Here is a 21,229-nt window from a genome sequence, read left to right on the forward strand (position 1 = left end):
TCCACAGTGGAGCCTCAAATTAGGCTCCAGTCTAGTCTGGATGAAGTTACTCAAGTAGAAAATCAGTTATTTTTAAGAGAAACTTGGTTTACCTTTCTATTTCTAATCCATGTGAGTTGATTTTCTGTAAGTCATTTTTCACTCTAGTGTTCTCCTTGAAAGTCTGGATTTGTTTTGTAATGACTCTGTTCACAAACTTGTGAATGTATAGCCCCTGTTGTGCAATCTATTTTTGCACCTTTAAACATCTACTTTCCTTTTTTTGTATGTATTTATTAATATTTCCCTATTCTCAGGCCCTAGGTGAATGAGACAATGTAAAAATCATTTTATAATTAGTATCAATTCAGTTTTGAGTAATGCATTCCATAATGAACCAAGAGTAAATATTCTGAACTGCACTAGGCCAGGTCATTTTCAAATCTTTCCAGCCATGGTTTGTCTATAAGAAGATTAACCATTAGTAGGTCACTTTTGTTGGTTTATAATCCTTCTACTATCATAAAATTCTTGCAGTGGGTTCTCAACGGGCAGTACTATCATCGAGCTGGGAAGCTGGGGTGTTTGTAGAGTTGTTTCAGATTGAGGGACAGTATAGGCTTTTAGTAATAATCCCAAACCAAGTTAAATGCCTTTCATAGCAAAGGACTGCCCCATGTCTTGAACCACCTTAAAATACACCACCCAGTTTAGGATCTCACAACCACAAACTTCATAGTTGATCCCACCCTGTGTGTAATTCTGTAGTCATGTTGCTTCTTGTCATATAACAAGATGGCTGGTTAGTTATTCCCTATAATACATAGTCTATTTAATATGACTTTACTATTTAATATGACTTTACTAATTTCTTATATATATATATATACAGATATATATATATATATATATCTGTATATATATAAGAGGGGGGTAGGCTCTATTCCCTAGAATTTTAATTTCAGAATTAAAAAGGATGTATTAAGATGCTGAATGTAAACATGATGGATATTGAGCCTGATTTTAATAAAATTTAAAGCAATTCATAAGACAATGTTTTCAAATCTTTCCCCACACTTACGGACTTGAGGCCAAATCATTTATTATATCAAAGTGGAAGCCACCAATGTGAATCAAGGGGCTATGTCTTTATATTTCTTAGAAGACTGTGAAAACATAATATGATCTTTCATTCATGATGATAATTTTGTTTTAAAAATAGCTAAAATGTGAATATATTGTTTTACTATATGTTATATGCGTATTAAATTATACAGGTGTCACATATGTATTAAATGTCTTATATGTATTGAATGTCACATATGTATTAAATTATATAGATGTAGCTAAATATTGGCCCAAGCCTCCTAATCAATGGGGCCAAAAGCAAAGAGAGCAGTGTAAATGGATGCAGAGGGCCAGTGGGGACTATGGTGAATTTGACTGAATATGTCCCATCTCATAATGGCTAATATTACCTAATTCCAAAAGATAGTAAGTAATCATGTAGGAATTTAAGCTAAGAGTAATCAAGTCCATATATTTTTAAAAGAGAAATTAAAATTATTGACTTTATTTTTAAAATAAACAAAACAAGAAAACAACAACAACAAAAACACCTCTTAGACCAAATATAATATATCTGGGGCAAAAACTACATACATACTATTACAATTTCTGGCATAGATCCATATTAAAAGCTACGTTCTGAGTAAAGAAATACTTTATGTAATAGGATTTACATTAATTTATTTGATTGGAAAGAAATGCTTTGTTTTATTTCTCTTGCTATTCCTATTTGACACATTTATTCATAATGTGTTAAATTGTTTTGCTTCTAGATGTGGTATATGTTTAGAGTAATCTTTTGAATTGAAATATGTGAGTGATATTTTTATCTGTAGCCTGTAGCACTAATATTTAGGGATTAAGTAGTGATATAAGCAAATAGATAAAATATTAACTAAAAACAGTGATGTTTTTATTGGAATTGAAAGAATACAAACTTGGTTATTTTCCCAGTTAAAACCAGCAGGTGGTTTTGTAATGAAGGAGCCCAGAAAATGTTACAAGTTATATTGCTAAATTAATAATACTAACTTCCCAACCTAATCAAAAAGAGAAAAAGATGCATCGGAGCCAAGAAAATATCTGAAAGCTCAGAATTTCAACTTACTGATTTGTTTTCTGTGAGATATATTTTTTAAAAAATACTAATTTATGTTATCTTGAACTAATCAGTTAAGAATTTGAATGGAACTCCCCAACTCACCCACTGATAATGCTGCCTTAACACATCTAAAAAAAATATGTCGAGCTTACTAAAATCTATGGATTTGAGGAGACTGTCCGGCAAATATAACTTAGCTTATACATAATCTATATTTTAACTCTAAGCAGTCAGCAAACTCATAGGCTGAATGGATCCCTGAAGTATGGTTAAAGTCACTGCTGGTGAAATCTGGCATTGTATTTTGTTGAAGATTATTGGGGAAGATCCTATGAAAAACATGATGGAGGAAATTTCAATGTCAATAGGAACCCAACAGACAAAGCTAAAGACTCTCTTAAGCTTTGCCTACACTTGGTAAAATAATTTTCAATAAAAATGTAATACTGACCCATGAATACCAGTGACAAGGAAGATCAAATTCCCATTGATTTTGGTGCAGTTTATGAATTTGTCAATGTTACTAGAATCCACAGTCTGAGCTGACATCAATGATCCTGTGCCAATGCCATCACAAGCTGTAGAAACAAGATTCACAGTCAGGGAGTTGAGAAAAATAAATTTAGTCAATAAATTATTGCATTTTCCTAAAATAAATTACTCTTTTGTCATAATAATAATAATAAAAAAACTTCACCTTTTGGGCAGATATCAGTGCAAGGTTTACACATTTTAATCCCATTTTCTTCCACTTCCATCTTGGAACTAGGGCAGGCACGCACACAAGAACTGGAATCAACCACGAAGTTATCTAATAAAAGAGGTAAAATTAGGAATAATGTTGGTGTTCAGCAAAAGAGTTTAAAATTAGATATTTTAGAGTTTAAAAATGATCACCCTTATTGATAGCATGTATGTTTCTTTCCCTAAAACAACTCTTTATCTAAATATCTCAACCTGAAATAGCATCTACGAACATCTACATTCAAATCCAAGTGCAGTGCATATGAACAACAGCTAGTATTTGCTTGACGACTGCTGTACATACTGAATTGCCCCCAAGATAGTGAATTTCTTTATAGACTTAGGAAACTGCATGACATTTACTTTGTGTTTTTCAATAGTTCCACTTCATTTCATGTCATGATGCAAGTTGGAAGTCTAAAAATAATTCCAGTTACATGAAGCACAAATGAAGCTGAAGTTAAACTGCCTTGGATCAAGAAAGTGCACTTCATAACCAGAAGGAAATGTTTAAAATGTGTTCATCTTTCAATACCATAGAATCTGTCCCATAGTTTGATATGAAGAAACAAAATGAAATGTGAAAGGGCACTGCTTTAGGAAAGGTGTACTAAATAAACCAGGAACATCTAATTATCTGACACATTGGTGAAATGTTTAGGAGTCCAGTGGTCTGGAATACGCCAGAATATTCCCTCCTCAAAAAAGAACAAATTATTGCATATAAAGCCTCCCACAATAAAGGGAAAACACAATACCTGCTAGACCACTTTGGGTTTTGAAAGCAGTAACCTTCCATATCTGGAAATACTGCTTCTTGCCCAATATCCAGTGGTCTTGAAGGCCTTAAAGGGGGCCCAGAGCAGGAAAGGCATATAGCAAATGTCCAGGCTGGGGTGCAAGCAATTCTGCCAGTTGCGTCACAAAACCCAAGAGGCTCTATGATATCAGAAGTATCTCTAGTGTGAAAATAACAAGTTCCATAACTCCACATCAGGGAAAATCACATCAGCGACCGTTAGGAATTATACCCTATTTAACAAACAATTCCTGACATGCTTCTGGGTCCTTAGAGATAGAGTACCTAACTAAGGGTCATTGACTGACCTTACAGCCAGAAAAGCCCTTAATAAACAAGGTTTTATTTTTTAAAAAAATGGCATTATTGTGTTGAGCAGGTCCAATAGCAATCCCCTGTAAGATGAAAGCAGTACATTTGGGATTGATATGAGCTGTGTCAGAGGCTCAAGTAAACTGCATAAGCAGGTGACCTAGATCACATGTTATCCCCATTTTGCTGGCACCTTTCACTAAGCTCCGACCTATGGCTACAGAGGGTCAAAGAGAGGGCACTAATGACAAGCTGATAGAGAGGGACAAAAACTAAGCCTGGTATGTGGGTGAAAGCAGCTGAAAAATGGATGAAACTTGTTTTGCAGGCTCACTCAGGAGTGGACCTGAAAGATAGTGGGAAGGAAACATCCTACCAATAGGCATAGTTCTAGGTAGTGCAAAGGACACTTTGCTTTGAATGGGATAAACATGAATTTAGAATGAATATAAACTCATGAGCAGTGGCTTTCTCTGGGAGATGAAATACTGGAAAATCTGGAATTGGAATTGAAGGGAGTCTGGGATATATATGAATCCATGGGAGTGGGCACAAAGGGTGAAGATTTTTGTATCTAAGTTAAAATTCACTAGAAGGCATCTACCATAAAAGAGACACTGCTGAGACTGCATCACAGCCTGATCCCACTTCCCTTCCTTCTCCTATGGGTCTTGACTCTGAGACTACTTCTTAAGAACAGTAGTCTCTGTTTCACAGGAACCCAATCTGCAAAGGTATAATAATCCCTTTTGTAAAGTCTTTAGGAATACCTTATATTCAAACACTTCCACATTTTTTGCAGCAATTTAGGCTAAGTGAAATAAAAATTATAAATATCTTCATATCAGTTGGCTTCAGATTTTGCTGTCAAATATGTTTTAAAAAAATTTATTGTTTAAAGTGATTGAATTTCAGAATTCTGAATTAGGAATTGTAGGCCAATATTTAGAAACTAAGTGTCTTTGTTTTTCCAGGATAGCTATAGTTTAGTAAACCATGTCTTATAAGTAAGGTCCATTAAAGTTTTGAATTTTACATAGGTAAACAATGAAATGTTTTAAATTAGTATGTAATTGGATAGACCTAAACTAATCCCCAAAAGGAAGTTTATGAGTTGCCATATCTGTTTTAACTAGGTATGTAGTTTCAAAAATAGTTCTCAGTATTTAGCCTCTTGCCATAACTTAAAAGAGTTGAGAGACCTCAGATAAGCCAGTAATAAAGGATATTACAAAGAAAAGTAAATTTTATAGCTCAGATTTTTCTGGTCTTCCACTCCAAATCAAGCCCTGGACCTCAACCTCAGGACCTGAATAAAAAGGAAAATGATAAAAATCTCAAAAGAGCAAGGTTTAGTCTATTTTGGGGTCAAGGCACCATGATCTGAAAGTAGTAGAATGGAAGGGCATTTGTCTAAGAAAAGAAAACAAATCATCATGTAGACCCATTCTAAAATAATTTCCAACCCTATGTTTTAAGGATAGTAGACAGTAAAATATAAGGTTATTTTAGAGGTTATTAGATAAAAAATATGTTTGGATATTAAAGTGTTTAAAATGGAAAAATCACTACTATCTTAGAATCATTGTGTCAGTGATTTTAAAATGGTAATTCAGATCCAAGTTAAATATATGATTATTCTTTTAACCAATATAAAAACATTTAATAGTAACGGCTAAATCATAATTGTCACAAAGACTTGCTTTCATATACTTTTCCTCTGAAACTTATTCCCTAGACCTTTCAGCCTTATAATGATTCTGGAAGAGAGAGGGTACATAAAATTTTCCATATTTTAAAGAGGAGGGAATAGAAAAACAAACAGTTCATTTAAAATCACACAACTAATAGGTAGGCAAAACTATAATCAAGACCACTCTAATCCCACATCCCTTATATTTCCTACTCCATCATGAATACAAAGCAAAAAAAAAAAAAAAAACCTAACAAAAACCAAACTGTAAAAATGGTAAATTTATGTGCTATAGAATGTTGAATGTGTGGACAAACGTAGCATTTTTTTTTCAGCCTTCCACTCAGTAAAACATTGAAGAAATGTCTCATGGGTTTCTCTAAGCAAAGAAACTGACTCTAATACCAAGACATATACTATTCTTGATAAAGCTGATCACTTTGGATCCACAGGATGTTATCCATTTGATAAAGATGCCTTAACATGCCCTTATGTTGTTATTAAGAATGGATTTGATATTAAAAGAACAATGCTATATATTCTATTACAAATAAGTAATAGGAAATAAGTTTAGGTAAAAATTCATTATTACTAGGAGACCTCATTCATTACACAGCTTGCTGTCACTTAATCACTTTTCTGAGGAAAAGTATGTACAAAAAAGACTGAGATATAGTGAAAATAATGAGTTTAGAAGTCAATAAATGACACTGGACTCTAACCTCAAACATGCTGCTGATTTGCTAAGATTTTGACCAATCGCTTCATGTTTTAAAACCCTAATTCCCTTATTTGTGAAATGGTAGTGATAGTACCCAAACACAAGTTACTCATGACATTGTCTCAAGTTTCAGATTACATCAAATTTACATGAAATTCCTTGCTTTAAAATGATGAGCTAAATAATTTGGTTATTCTTATCCTGTTACTTACGTGGGCACTTCTTGACGCAAAATGCTCCATAGGTGTATTTTGCATTGAAGTTATGCTCCAGCTGAAAGGTGGTTGGATTGTAGACAAAAGTTTGTGGACACTGAGTAACACATGCTCCACTGTCATTGAAATTCATGCAGGCCTACAACATAGAAAATAATCACTTCATTTTAAAAATAACCTTCAAAATACCCGTTAAAGGGACGCTATTACAACAGTTTTGTGAGAAGGTTGTGTTCTTAACGTAGCATGGATCAATTTCCTAAAAACTGGAAATTCTGATATTTTTCTTGTTTTTAGGGCTTATTTTTTAAGTTCATATTAGTTTTGTACTTCTCAGTTTAACAAATTTTTTTTTAATGTTCAATAATATACTGAATCTATACCTACTGATGTTCATACTATTTGGTATCTATTCACTAAAAAAGTCTAAACTGAGAATTGGTTGAAATGATTAAAGTTAGATAACAGTAAAAATGTATTTAAGTCACGTATTCAAAGGGCTCACATATTCAAAGGGTTTATGCTGAGTCTTAAAAGTCTGGTACTCGCAACTAAACCTCAATTGTTTAGGCTAGACTTTCCTTAAATCTGGTATTTGGGGAGGTCAGTGCCTTAAGTGACATGGTATAGTGTCACCACGGTATAGTTTTATTCATCACCATTGCATAATGAGAAAACATTGTGATGGCCATTCAAATGGGATTTAAAGAAAAGGTGCTGGCAGGTGACTAGTCAAGTGTAAATGTAGGGGCTGTAATGCCAAAATGTAAAGATGTAGCTATACTTAGCCCATAATTTTAAAATATGACACACTCACATGACCTTTTTCATAATATCACATCATTTACTAAAAGTTACCAAGTTCAAGTAAATATGTTTCTCTGACTCACATATTTATATTGAGATCTCAACTTGCAAATACATTTAAATGCATTTGAGAATAATTAGAAATAAATGTAATACCTGAGAGTTTGGTATTTTATATAAAAATAGAACATATGTTTAAGTACATAAAAACATGTGAATAGGAAAAGAGTGGATGAACTAATTACGTTAATTAAAAAATCAAACCTTCATGGGAATAATTTAAGCCTTGGAAGGCAGGCTAATGTGAACTCAAGCTATATTTTACATATCACCATAAACTGTATATATAGTTATTAATAAGCACTAATTTATTCTGTTTCCTCCAAACATTTTCTTAATCAATTGTTGTTTTAGCAAGCACTTTATCACAAACATGACAATTCCCTGATGATGGTCTACAAGATGCATAATCAGAATGAGACTCACTGATGATATATTATTCACTAAGATGACACTTTCCAGGAAGAATCTATTAAAAACCAATCCAGAAAACTCAGTAAGCTTTAATTTATGGCTATAAAACTTCATATGTCCTCATAATTGCTTTACTAATGTATTTTAGACAGTGGTGTATACAGATTGATTGGCAACAAAAGGGACATAAGCCAAAGGAATCAAATAAGTTTACCTTCCAGACAGCATACAAAACAACATAACTTACACCAAGACCTTGGTCTGGCATTCTTGGACATTCTGTACCAGATGCCAAGGTGGAATCACTGGACCATTTCATAAATGCAATGAAAGGAAAAATCAGAAGCTCACTCACCACTCTGCTTATTGTAATAATGGAACCATGAAAAAAAAGAATGCAGTGAAAAACTTCTAAATATTAGAACTTAATGTTAAAGCTTCTAAGAGTTAATGGTTATCATTGGTGTTCATTGTTGGTTTTTCACTCTCTTGTAATTGCCAACACAACACAAGGGTGTTTCAGCATTCTGCAGATCAAGCTTCTATCCCATGTCTGGTGACAGGCAAGGGAAAGAGTGTCAAGTTAATATCTGCTGAGCATCTACCTTATATTTTTAACATATTTCTTCCTACTTCTTCCTTCTTACTCATTTCTGCAATGCAAACTTTGTTTCACTCTGGTATTAGGATAGACAAATTGAGTTTCTTGTGATATTAAGAAAAGTAAAAACTTACTGCATAACTAAATCATAAGAGCTATACTTTGTATTTTGCTTATTTCAAGAATTTAGTACCAATTTTGAAAAATGTAATTCAGTTCTACATATATCTGTATCCCCTGAGAATTTGAGAAATCGAAACAAAAAATAAATTCCTATGTTCCTTATTACCATCAAAAATAATTTCTTATTTTATGATTTTTTTTGGCTTAAAATGAAACTAATGCTCTGTGTGTATATGAAACTGTGTCAACTATAGCTCATGGAATTGTTTGCATCTATTCAAAAGAACAGAAAGAATTTTATCAGGGATATCAAAATGTAATTAAAATGTGTCCCCAATAAGCTATAAATGTTAATTTTGAGGAACTAAAAGTGTCCTCTTCTAAAATAAAAACCACACAGATGATCATATAAATTGCTTGAAGCATACATTTGTAAATCTTATAAGTTTTGAATAATATTAGCTTGTAAACAATATAAACCGAAAAGCAGTTAAATTCATAAATTTATCTGTTTTTGTCTTGAAATTTATATTTGAGAAATAAAACACAAGTGCCCCCACTCAGAAGATTCAATGATGCCACATAAATAGGTGATCAGTATAAGTTCTGGAAGGAGACTGTTACCTTTTTAAAAGATATCTCATACATTCTCCTTCATTTTCTTCAATAAACCTCACTTGCAATATTATATCAGAAAGACATAATTCATTTAGTAGAACAGAACAATCCTAGTAAATCAATAGCCACCCTGGGACGGCATTACCGCTAGGAAGGCAGAGTGTTTTTCTTGACCCTAAAATGGTAAATTTGATCTCATCTTGGCATATGAAGAGTCCATGTGCTTGGATCAAACCAGGAAGGGAGGAAGGGCAGGAAGGAGAATGAAAGAAGAGCTAGCAGACTTACAAAGCAGTCGGTGTCCTTAGGTCCTGAGCAGCCTCCAGCACACTCTCGATGACAGCAGTCACTGACATAGGGCCCGTAGCATCTGCCATCACATTGTTCTGCACAAACTGTCCTTGTTACTACAGAAGACAGAGATAGAGCCTCATCAAAGTCAGCTACCAAGGGAAGTTCTAAGGTGATTTGGAGTAGCTGAGAAAAGCTGAGCCTGGAGTAACAATTTACTCAATCCACCAGTGACTCAGTTCAGTAAACATTTACTGAATGAAGTCTGCAACTGATCAAAATTACTGCACAAAACACTTCAAAATTAATACATTATTTTGTTTCTATATTCTTTCTTATTTCAGCAAATACTTGAAATGCCTTGCAAAAATCCCACAACTTAGCAGGAAAGATTCAAAATTAAACTAGCTGAAAGAGGTATTTTGGCAGGTTGTGAAAGATGGAATTAACAGCGAAGTCAATTTACCATGCGCACAGGGAGGTCCTATGGGATAAGGTGTCCCCAAAAATGAGTCTAAGATTTTTAGCAGTCAATGCAATCAGATAAACATAAACTTTTACATGATTCACATTATATCTTATATTATTCCTAGATAGATAGAACAATATATAGATATATAGTTAGATGATAGAATGATAGAAAGATGGATAGGTTACAGATAAATAGATAGGTAGACAGATCTGTAGTAGCATAATTCTTTCTATTCCTGAGATTTAGGTGAAATTTCTATCAAAAAGAGAAACCTGTGTAAGGAATAGAGCAACACCCTGGATGGAAGCAAGGAAGGAAGAAAAGGGAGGGAGGAAGGAAAGGAGGAGAGAAGGAAAAAAGGAAGTAGGAAGGGAGGGAGTTACATTCATAGTAAATAAGACAAAAACTTCTATTAGTCTTTTAACATGCTTTAAGCCAAGCTGGGAGCATCATACCAAATTATATTTCAGTAAAATTAAAGCTATAGTCTGTACATTGAATTTATAGCATTGAGTGATACATTTCTGCTTGTAACACTTATTCCAATGAGATTTTTTGAAGTATTTAGAAAAACAAATTTTGCAGCATATGTGTAGCACATCATTTCTGGGCGTCTGCATTTCCACTTCAACCTTATTTCTTCCCACCTCTTTGAGGTCTTCAAAGCTTCCTTCAACTTGTACTATAGCAAGTCACTGCTCCTTTAATATTAGTATTGCCCAGAGCAATTTTCTTTGGGCTAAAGGCCCATATGCCTGGATGGAATCATTCATCCCCTATTTGCATAGTCACTATAGGTAGATGACATTAGATCCAGATTTGAATTGTCAATTGAGATGCAACATGCATTTCTTGCTGTGCATAAAAGTTCCCATTTAGATATACAAAATGGCATGTATCACTTTCCCATCTTCACCATCAAGTATATCTCTCTTATTTGTTCCCTTATCTCAGTAATGACAGCACCATACATCCAGTAGCTCAACGATTTCTTCTTTCCCCTCACCCTCACTTCTCATACCTAATAAAAATCCCACGTACTAGCAATAGATAGTTTTCATTACTGTACCTCGTCTCTCCTCTCTGTTCTGAAACTTACCTCTAAATTAGTACATAGCCTTCTAAAGGCATTTCCTATCACGAATAATCCTCTATGCCACTCTAAAAGTAATGACTTGAAAACATAAGCCACTACAGATAAATCAGTGTTGTTTCACAGTATGAAGTTCACTTACCATCTATGTACTAATGCGTAACTCCTTAGCGAGGAATACAATCCTCCATCAATTGACCACTGTTTCTATTTCTACTGGCATCTCTCACTCCTCTCGTTGAGATTTTCACATCCAGATACACAGAAATACCATTTGTAGTCTCCAATTCCTTTCAACTGCTGGTACACAATTGTGATTTTCACTATCTTTCCACAGTGCATTCCTTCATGCTGAAAAAAACCTTTCTGTCTTCTCTGTCTAGCAAATACTCATCCCAAAGATCCATTTAAGATGCCATTATTGCTCTGAAACATTTTCAGACACTTCTCCAGGCTGAGTTAATCTGACACACTTGCTTCTGAACAAGTAAGGAGATGAAGTTAATACGGGAGTCCATGTGATTTGAAGGCCTAGGCTCAATTTTGAACTGTTCTTGTGATATGGCAAGTTATCTCACCACTTAGTATTTCACGTTATCATTTTTAAGAGGAGGTTGTATTAGAACCTATGTAATAGGTTTGAAGACAGAAATAGAGATATATGTATAAACTGTTGACCCCTATAATAGTGTTCGGCAACAGTTAGATACTATTACTGCATGTATTATAATATATTATATTTATTTTTTCCATCTTTGCTCCCCCCACTAAGTTATTACAGAAATTTATTGGAGTATATTGTCTTATTCCAGTTTATATCCTCAATGACTAGCAGAGTATTTGGCACTTCACACAAAGTAAGTATCCCCTTCATCATAGCATCAATCACCATCCAGCATATTTTACAACTCATTTATTACACTTATTTTGTTTTGTGGTATATCAGGATATCTAGAACTGTACCTGGCATCCATCTAATTTTTATTTGTGTTTTATATACATTATATATATATATATACACACACACATTACATATATATATACATTATACATAAAAATATATTTGAATGGATTATATCCACTCTTTTAACTCTTCATAGTCACACATTGTGCTTATATTGATGTTCCTATCTCTTCACTGCTATATTTACTGGGATGTCCCAATTAGTAATTAATGCCATATAAAGGAAACAATTTTAATAGAAAACTTTTAGAAAGAACAGGTTCAAATATACTTCCTCTCTTCCAGATTTAACGGGCCCTTTTGATGTATTAAGAGTTGCTAATTGAAACAGCAGACATGTTAAGTAAACAAATTACTAGATTTGAAATCAGTGTTATCACAGGGCAGTCTATTAATTTGTTTTTAGTTGACAGACATTGCTCAGCTGGAAAATAGCATGAAATGAGTCAGCAATCATATCCTAGAAGTCATATCATATTTTAGTTCTAGACACATATGTCTAAGTGTTAATTTCTATTTTTTTAATTCTGACTATTCAAGATAACTATACAAAATGTCTAAATTTCCCTTTATTTACATACTTCGATCTTTCCTACCAAATGAAATTAATGTATATAATATTTATAGAAATAATCATGACTTTATTTTTATAAATTATTGATTAAATGTTCACGTTAAGATCATTTCTCTCATTGAGTACACTATTTCAATGAATGTTAGAAAAGGAATCTAACATGGTACAACATTAAGTTTAATAATAATTATACTGTGAAAATTTTGAAACTTTTTAAAAATTATTCAATCATATATGTTAAGTCAGCTTTAAATTTTTCAAATTAGCAATTCCTTCTTTACAGTGATCACATATCTGATATTTTCTCAAGACACTTTTGATCTTAGTGATGCCACCCATTTCAGAAACCAAAGAAACATACTTACAAGTCACTATTTTTAAAAATGTTAGGTTATTAAAAGGGGAAATAACAATTAAAAATTTTTTTTAATTAAAAAATTAAAAATCTGCACTCCAAAAAAAATAAATAAATAAAAGAAAGAGAATTATGGGATTTGCTTCAAAAATAATCTATAATTGATTTTTTTAAAAAAAGGTTAAGACACATTTATCACTAAAAATACTACTATTTGCTATCAACTTTCACATGCCTAAAGTTCAGTAAGCATGAAACATTTTTAGAAATATTTGCTTGAAAGAACATAGTAAGTAAGCGAAATATTTAAGCAATAAGCGTAATCTCTAAAAAAGGATAAGACTCTCTTAAGAAATGTTTCTTCACATTGTTATGTGAGTTTCATTTTCAGAAAGAAACCTTTAACTTTATACAATCTATTTAATGATACTTGCTGATTAATAAGCATTACTCATTATGAATTAAACACATCAAACTACACTCATATTTTATTATGATGGAAACACAAAGCAAAAAACAGATCCTAAAATCAATGAGATAATTCACTTAGCCTCCATGGGAACATTAACTTATAATTGCTTTGGTTATATTAATTTCCATCCTTGCTTGACTATTATTCCATTAGAATTTTTTTTCCCCTGTATTTAGTGTCTTTTCTAAATTGCTTCATTGGGTGCATTAAAATATTTGGGTTGAATTTTAACTAGCTAATTCTTTGGTGGTACATCACTAACTGTAACTGTTTAATATAAAAGATAAAACTTGGGAAATTAAAATGCTTATTATATTAAGGTCAGTAACTTGAAATTAGGAATGGGGATTCATTCAAAATATACATGAGGATAAGACAGGAAAAGTTTAAGGAACCAAGCATGTGTAATAGCAAAGGGATTCTGCTGAAAAAAATACCTATCATCTCAAAAAAAAATGAAGTATTTATAATATATTTATCATACCAGCATTTCACTAATATAAACAAGAGCTTAATTGCTTCTTTAAATACAATAACTACACTTAAAATTACACCCTTAGAACAAATTAATTTTATTTGAAGATCTTTGGCAATTCACCAACTATGTATTGTTTCTTCCTATGAGTTACAAAATGGATATTGAATATTCATATATGATGCAAAACAGAGAAATGACATCACAGTGATACAACAAAAGGATCTCTGTCCATAAAAATATAAATAAAGTAAATTTAGGCAGTCTTTATAACGTCTTCTTCCCAGGCTTTTACCCTGCGCCCCTTTTCTCCTCCTCCCCATTGCTTTCCTCCTTTGCAGTCTCCTCCCTCTTCTCACCCTCAGTGACTTCTGCTTCTCTTCACTACCTCTATCCAGCGGCTCTGAATCAGGCTTTATATTAGACGACTTAACATGGACTTTCAAACTTTAACATGGGGATTCTTACATCAGTGAAGATTTTGATTTAGTTGATAATCAGTAGGATCCAACACTGTCCACCTAACAAGCTCCAAAATAATGTCACTGCCTACCAGTCCACAGACCTCTTTTTGAGTATAGGATATAGAGTACTTTAAAAAAAAAAAAAAAGCCTAGGAATCACCTATTTCTCATTAACTCAAATTTACCTGCCATGTTCTAAGATTTGATACTTTAATAAGCTCCCCAGGTGATGTCCAATATGCACTCTAGAGCTATAAACCATTATTCTAGGTTATTTCCACCATTTGATTGATTGACTGACTGATTATTCTTTGTCTGAAACTTAATCACACTGACTGACCTCTTGCTTTAATTTCCTGTTGGTGTTGTTAAGCCCCCTATCACTAATTGGGAGATCAAGCAAACACAATGTGCAAGAACACAGGAAGGAAAAGACTTAAAGTGGGAACATAAATATTGCTTGGCTAATTCTGAGGGCAAACTTTTCAGATAAGTAAGAGACTGTCAGAAAATTGTTCCCTTCTGTCACTCAGCAGCTGTCTACATGGAAACGATCTTGGGCAGCTTCCAATTCCATTGCTAAGCACATTTTAAAGCATTTTTAAATTTTTTATTTAATTCTATTTCAATGATTATTCAATGACCTGCATTTCTATGCTGCCTATAATATTTCTGTTTATTGACCAAATTTCGACAAACCGTGTCCATGACAAACAGTGGATCTTTCAAATAGACGGTATTTCAATGAAATGGTCTTAATGTTAGGCTGTTTTCAGTTACAGACTTGGAGGTTTGAACAAGAAGAAAAACGCTGGGATTAAAGCGGAGGTGATTTGGGTTGGATGTGAAGGAGAATTTATTGACTATTAAAGTGATAAAAACACTGTAATGAGACACTGAATGGGCTTCTTGAGTCTTTATTTGTCAATATTTAAGGGAAACTTTAGACATCCACTGAATTACAGGGGCTTGATGAATGCTCTCTCTAGTTACCCTCTAGTTGTATAATCCAATATTTCTTCCTACAAATGGAGAAATCGTGCCCCTCCAAAAAAGATCACTTCAGGTTGTGTGACATTCTCCTAGAAAGCCACTATCATCAGAATACACTTAAAATTAAACAAAGTTCATAAACCATCCAAGAATAGACATTACTTCCAGAGCAGGCAGAAATGTACAGAAAATCAGATTTAATGAAACTAATACTAAACTACACATCGCTATTCATTCTCCCAGGGGAAAATAATTAGACATGGTTTGTCCAGTGCCAGGTAGACTGTAAAAATCACATAGGAAGATTTAAAATAAAGATGCCTGTTCCTCTTTGTATATTCTAATTAAATAAGTCAGGGAAGGGGCCAGAAAATTCATTGTTTTATTGGGACCCCCAAGGTTTTCTGAAGTAGCTTTTATAAATCAACATTTTGAAAACTCTGCTCTAAGATACACCCTTATTATTACTGTGAGTCTACTCCAGGAAGGGAAAAGTAATTATTTAGAAGGGAAGGCAGAGATCGAGCTAGGTCTTAAACCAGACTTCTGCTTCCTATCTCACAATACATCATAGAATGATTGACGATAATTGTTGCCACACAGAGATGGGCTTCAGGATACACTAAGACTTTATCCTTATTTGGGCAAGGAAGGATTTTTGAATTTTAATAATTCAGTAAATTACCTATTTTAGCCAGCAGCAAAAGGTCTAGTGCATTGAAAAAGGCTTCAGAGAAGATATTTAATTTTTTTAAATAATTAAACCCAGCAAAGTACAATTATAAAGACACACCTGGGCTTTCTAAATTAACACAACCATACCCATTTTTCACATCATATTAAAAAAATGCAGCATTATCTTTTATTCCTAATTAGCCTGGTGATAGCTACTCTAAAGGAACTGCTCAGCCATACCATGAGGTTTACACCCCTACGGTTATCACAGTGGTTTAATCCTAAATGTTACTGCTATAGTTCACATGAAAAACATGGCAAATACCTGCAAAGCCCTTCCTGAAATGAACATTCATAGTCAGTCAGTAAAAGTACACCCAGTTTTGGCAGCTACTAATCAGGTTTGACCCTTGTCCCATATAAATCCCTGGTGACCCATGGGCTGTGACATGGTAGTATTGTTAGTTATGTCAACTAGGAAAGGAATCTTGTCTAATCCATTCTTCATCACCAGCTACTTTATTCATTTATTTAATGAAGTTTTATTCAACCTATTTTTGAAAGGCATGCTCAGTGATTCATTAAGAGACCTTAAATCTGATTTTAAACTACACTCTTGACCATCTGGGAAATTCTCTCTTATTAGTAGGCTAACAACAATATTGCCCCATTACATAAACTATAAAAAATATTCTTGAGAGTATGACTATTTTGCATATTCCTCACAGGAGTATATATAACAATTTCAAGATAATAAGGGAAGCATATGAATCTGCATAATGAAACCATACCTAGTATTTTAAATATATTTTTACATTAAAATTAATGACTACACCTTACAAAAATAAATGGTATACCGGGGATAAAGTAATTTTAAAAAATGGAATCATTATATCACAAAAATGGAATAATTATATCACGGACATGTTAAAAACCAAACAATAAGGAAAGTTGACAATGAACTTTTCTAGATCACCTCACATTATTGTAGACCAAAACATCTCTATATCCAGGCTTGGTGAATACACACACACACACAAACACACACACATACACAGTCTATTTTGCATATCCTAGTTTCCTATCTAACATATCAATAGATTTGAATAAGGATAATCTCTCCTACTCAGTATATATCTAGATGAATTTCTTTCTGAAATTGGCAAAAAATGCCAATTTTGTAATGTGAGTGGTTAGAAAATATTAAATGGAAATAAAAATTGAATTACTCTTATCAGGTAAGTGATATATAAATATTTCTTGACTTGAATGCTGTTAATCTAAATTTCTCATTTTAGGAGGAAACTGAAGTCCAAAAATATTGACTTGCTTATGGACAAGTCCAAAATAATATCCCTATGTCTCTAAGAGATACTACTGCCTCATCAGGGTTTACCAACCAGTATTTAGTTTATTAATATCACAGCTAAGTCCAGGTCTAATAATTAATTTGGAAATTAAAATACCAAGTGATGCTCAAATGCAAGGAGAAATACTACATTTAACAACACTAGAAAACTGAAAATTAGCTATTTTCAGCTAAATCAATGTGCTCATTTCTGATGTCAGTTTTTTGGCATCAAAATCCATACCCACATTGTTTCTGTCTCAAATTAAAAAATATTCTTTTTCCTTTTTTAGACTGGCCCCCAGCTCTAGGTTGCTCAGTTTCATAATGTTCGAGTCCAAATTTTTATATTTTAAATTATTTATATTCTCTTGCCTATATCAGCCTTTCTTTACTCTTCTGGCCAATGGTTGAGACTCATATTCTAAATGAATTTTATTATTATTATTATTATTATTATTATTATTATTATTATTGGTCATTTTAGTGCTGCACCCATGGCATATAGAAGTTCCCAGGCTAGGAATCCAACTGGAGCTGTAGCTGCTGGCTACAACACCACGACAGCAAAGTAGGATCCAAGCTGCGACTGCAACCCACATGACAGCTTATAGCAATGCTGGATCTTTAACCCACTGATCAAGCCCAAGTATCGAACCTGCATCCTCATGGATACTAGTTGGATTTGTTACCACTAAGCCAACAATGGGAACTGCCTAAATAAATTTTGAATGCACTCCTACCTCATTCTCTTCACTTCCCTCAAAGAGTCAAGCATTTTGCAAGTGTTGATTGTAGGACATATTTTCTGATATATCTCATATATCTATCTCTAGCCCTTCTTCACAGCATCTCTAAATATTTCACCTTAGTTTCCAGTTAGTAACTGATGATTTATTAGGCACTTCTACTAGGATGAATTAGAAATATCTAAGATTCATAAGGACATAACTATGCTTTTATTTCTATCCTCAACCCAGCCACAGTGCTATTTTTTGTCTACATTCTCTATTTCAGTGACTACTTCCATCACTGATTCAATTGCTCCAACTTCTAACTTGGAAGCCAGTCTCAAATTTCTTCTCTTCTCTCCCCCATGGCAAAATTGGTTAGTTACCAACCCTCATTATAAACATTACTGTTTCAGAAATTGCCTCCTTTTCCTCCTGGATTTTCCCATATTCTAAACTCTTTCTCTATCCATCTGATGTCTACACATTCTTCAAGGGTCAAATCAATAGAAATATCCTTTATTAACCCTTTATTGAATCCTTTACCTAGAGCACCTTACCTTTACCTAGAACCCATCCTCCTCAAACTTCTTTTTTGGCGATCTCATTTGATGGCATACAGATTTCTATTATGGCTCTAACCCCACAGTGTTGTAGTTGGGTACCTCTGTTACTGTTTCCACTGTGATTGCAAAATCTGAGAGGAAAGAACCAATTTGTATTCACTTTTTATCTTCAAATTAACCTTAGAATAGTATCTGGCACTTTAAAAGCATGAATTAATGCTTGAGAACAGTCACATACAAGCGTGTATGCAAACAATCTATGGTGATAAAAACATCAGTTTCAAAGATATTGTACATTATTAACATCTACTTACATACTAATATAAATCAATAGCATACATAGAGATATAGATATTGATATAAATAATATAGATGATACACATATAGACATAGATATATAGAGGTGAATGATATATCAATAGATGACAGACAGATGGATTAGATAGATATAGATAGATATAGAGAGATATAGAATAGCAAAATAACAGTGTGAAGACAAATCTTTGGGAGAAGAGATTCTGACACAGTGTGCTGGCTACTTAGTACGTATAGCACTTTGAGATTTCCACATTGTTACTCTCTGGAGACATTTTAATTATTTTCAATATTTATAATACATAAAGATTCACATTGACTATATGTAAATGGATCTTTAAAATCAAAATATACTAGAAAAGCTGAGCAAAGATATGACTATAAAGCTTAAGAAAAATATTTAGACGCTCGATAATTATGTAAAGAAGATGTTCAACTTCAGTTATAATCCAGGAATTATAACTTAAGCAAAGAAATATTGCTGCTGTGTGCATAATTATTAAATGAACAAAATATCTAGTTTTAATGCAGGTAGAAAAATGGAAACCTATTGGTGTGTATCTAAACTGATACAAGATTTTTGAGAATAGTTTCTAACAAGTTTGTATTTATAAATTCATATGTGACCAAGCAGTTTTATTTCTAGAAATATGTCATAGAAGAATGTGCACATATGGACAAATGTGTATTTAAAATTCTCATTAGTTGTAATTGAGACTAATACAATGTAACCAAATGTCCACTAATAAGGAATTTGTTAAGTAAATTATAGTTCACCCATGACTTGGGAAATTCATGCACCATTAAATAAAGAATGAAGTTAATCTCAATGTACTGAAATGAAAGGACTTTGAAATTATAATGTGAAATGAAATAAAAGTGATAGAAGAGTAGATACAGTGTACCCATTTTCGCAAAAAAAATACCAGAATTTATATGTGCTTATGTAAATAAATAGGCACATGAAAACATACGTATACCAAATATTAGCACAAAGCAATGTTTTTATGGAAAAATGTAGGTTGGAGGAAAGGGTGCTCATTGATGAGAATACATTACTACTTTTAATTCTACACATTTATCATGTGATTTTTTTTTTTGGCTTTATTTTGGCTTTTCAGGGCTGTACCTGCAGCATATGGAGGTTCCCAGGCTAGGGGTTCAATCAAGCTGTAGCCGCTGGCCCCCGCCACAGCCACAGTAACGCGGGATCTGAGCCGCATCTGCAACCTAAACCACAGCTCACAGCAACACTGGATCCTTAACCCAATGAGCGAGGCCAGGGACTGAACCGGCCACCTCATGGTTCCTAGTCGGATTCACTTCCTCTGCACCAGGACGAGGACTCCATATCATGTGAATTTTTCAAACAAAAACTGTAACATGAAATAATCTAAGCATGTGGCAGAGCAAGTTAACTATCCCACTGATACAGGTGAATAAATTAACATTTTAAAATTATCTAGTTTATCCTAGGTCACATGATAAGTTATTATAAAGTAGAATTTTTAATTACTACATACTGACTCATATGTATTTCCTTTAATATGTTTACATTAAGAACCACAAAAAATTGGTGTGTAAAGATCGAAGAGGAGTTCCCATTGTGGTGTGGCGGGTTATGAATCTGACTAGTATCCATGAAAATGCAGGTTAGATTCCTGGACTCGCACAGTGGGTTAAGGAGCCAACTATGCTGTGACCCTGAGGTGCAGATTGCAGATGCACTTGGATCCTGTGTTTCTGTGGCTGTGATGTAGTAGTCCAGTAGCTGTAGCTTCAAATCAACCCCTAGCCCAGGAATTTCCATAGGCTGTGAGTGTGGCCCTAAAAAGCAAAATAAATAAATAAATAAATAAATAAATAAATAAATAAATAAGAATCAAAGAGGGTGAGGGTGAGAGGAACATAGTTCTAGAAACTATTTTAAATGCAACACTGAATAACTAAAATGATCTAAACATATCTGCTTTACACGCTTCAAAAATAACTTGCTCTAGAGGCATTTTAAGTAACAACACAATTACAAATGATGAGTAGTGAAAATTTAAGATATTACTCAAATCCTCTTCTAATTTATAGCAAAAGTTATAGGAATACTTTTTTTTAAGGATTTTATGGACACATATATGACTGGGTTTAACCTACTAATTTTACAGAGGATAAAGCTGAGGTCCACATATGG

At 33.3% G+C, this 21,229-nt stretch overlaps 1 protein-coding gene across 1 annotated transcript in view; it reads right to left on the bottom strand.

The window, feature by feature from the left end:
- ERBB4 (erb-b2 receptor tyrosine kinase 4) overlaps window positions 1–21,229 on the bottom strand; it is a 1,133,324-nt gene that overhangs the window by 307,938 nt on the left and 804,157 nt on the right. The window contains exons 6-9 of the mRNA XM_047773400.1: window positions 9,545–9,663; window positions 6,631–6,772; window positions 2,847–2,960; window positions 2,601–2,727 (exon numbers count right to left, since the gene is read on the bottom strand). Coding sequence (XP_047629356.1) covers window positions 2,601–2,727; window positions 2,847–2,960; window positions 6,631–6,772; window positions 9,545–9,663 — 502 coding nt within the window. The remainder of the gene's footprint in view (window positions 1–2,600; window positions 2,728–2,846; window positions 2,961–6,630; window positions 6,773–9,544; window positions 9,664–21,229) is intronic.

Source organism: Phacochoerus africanus, chromosome 3 (genome assembly GCF_016906955.1).
Source record: "Phacochoerus africanus isolate WHEZ1 chromosome 3, ROS_Pafr_v1, whole genome shotgun sequence".
NCBI lineage: Eukaryota > Metazoa > Chordata > Mammalia > Artiodactyla > Suidae > Phacochoerus > Phacochoerus africanus.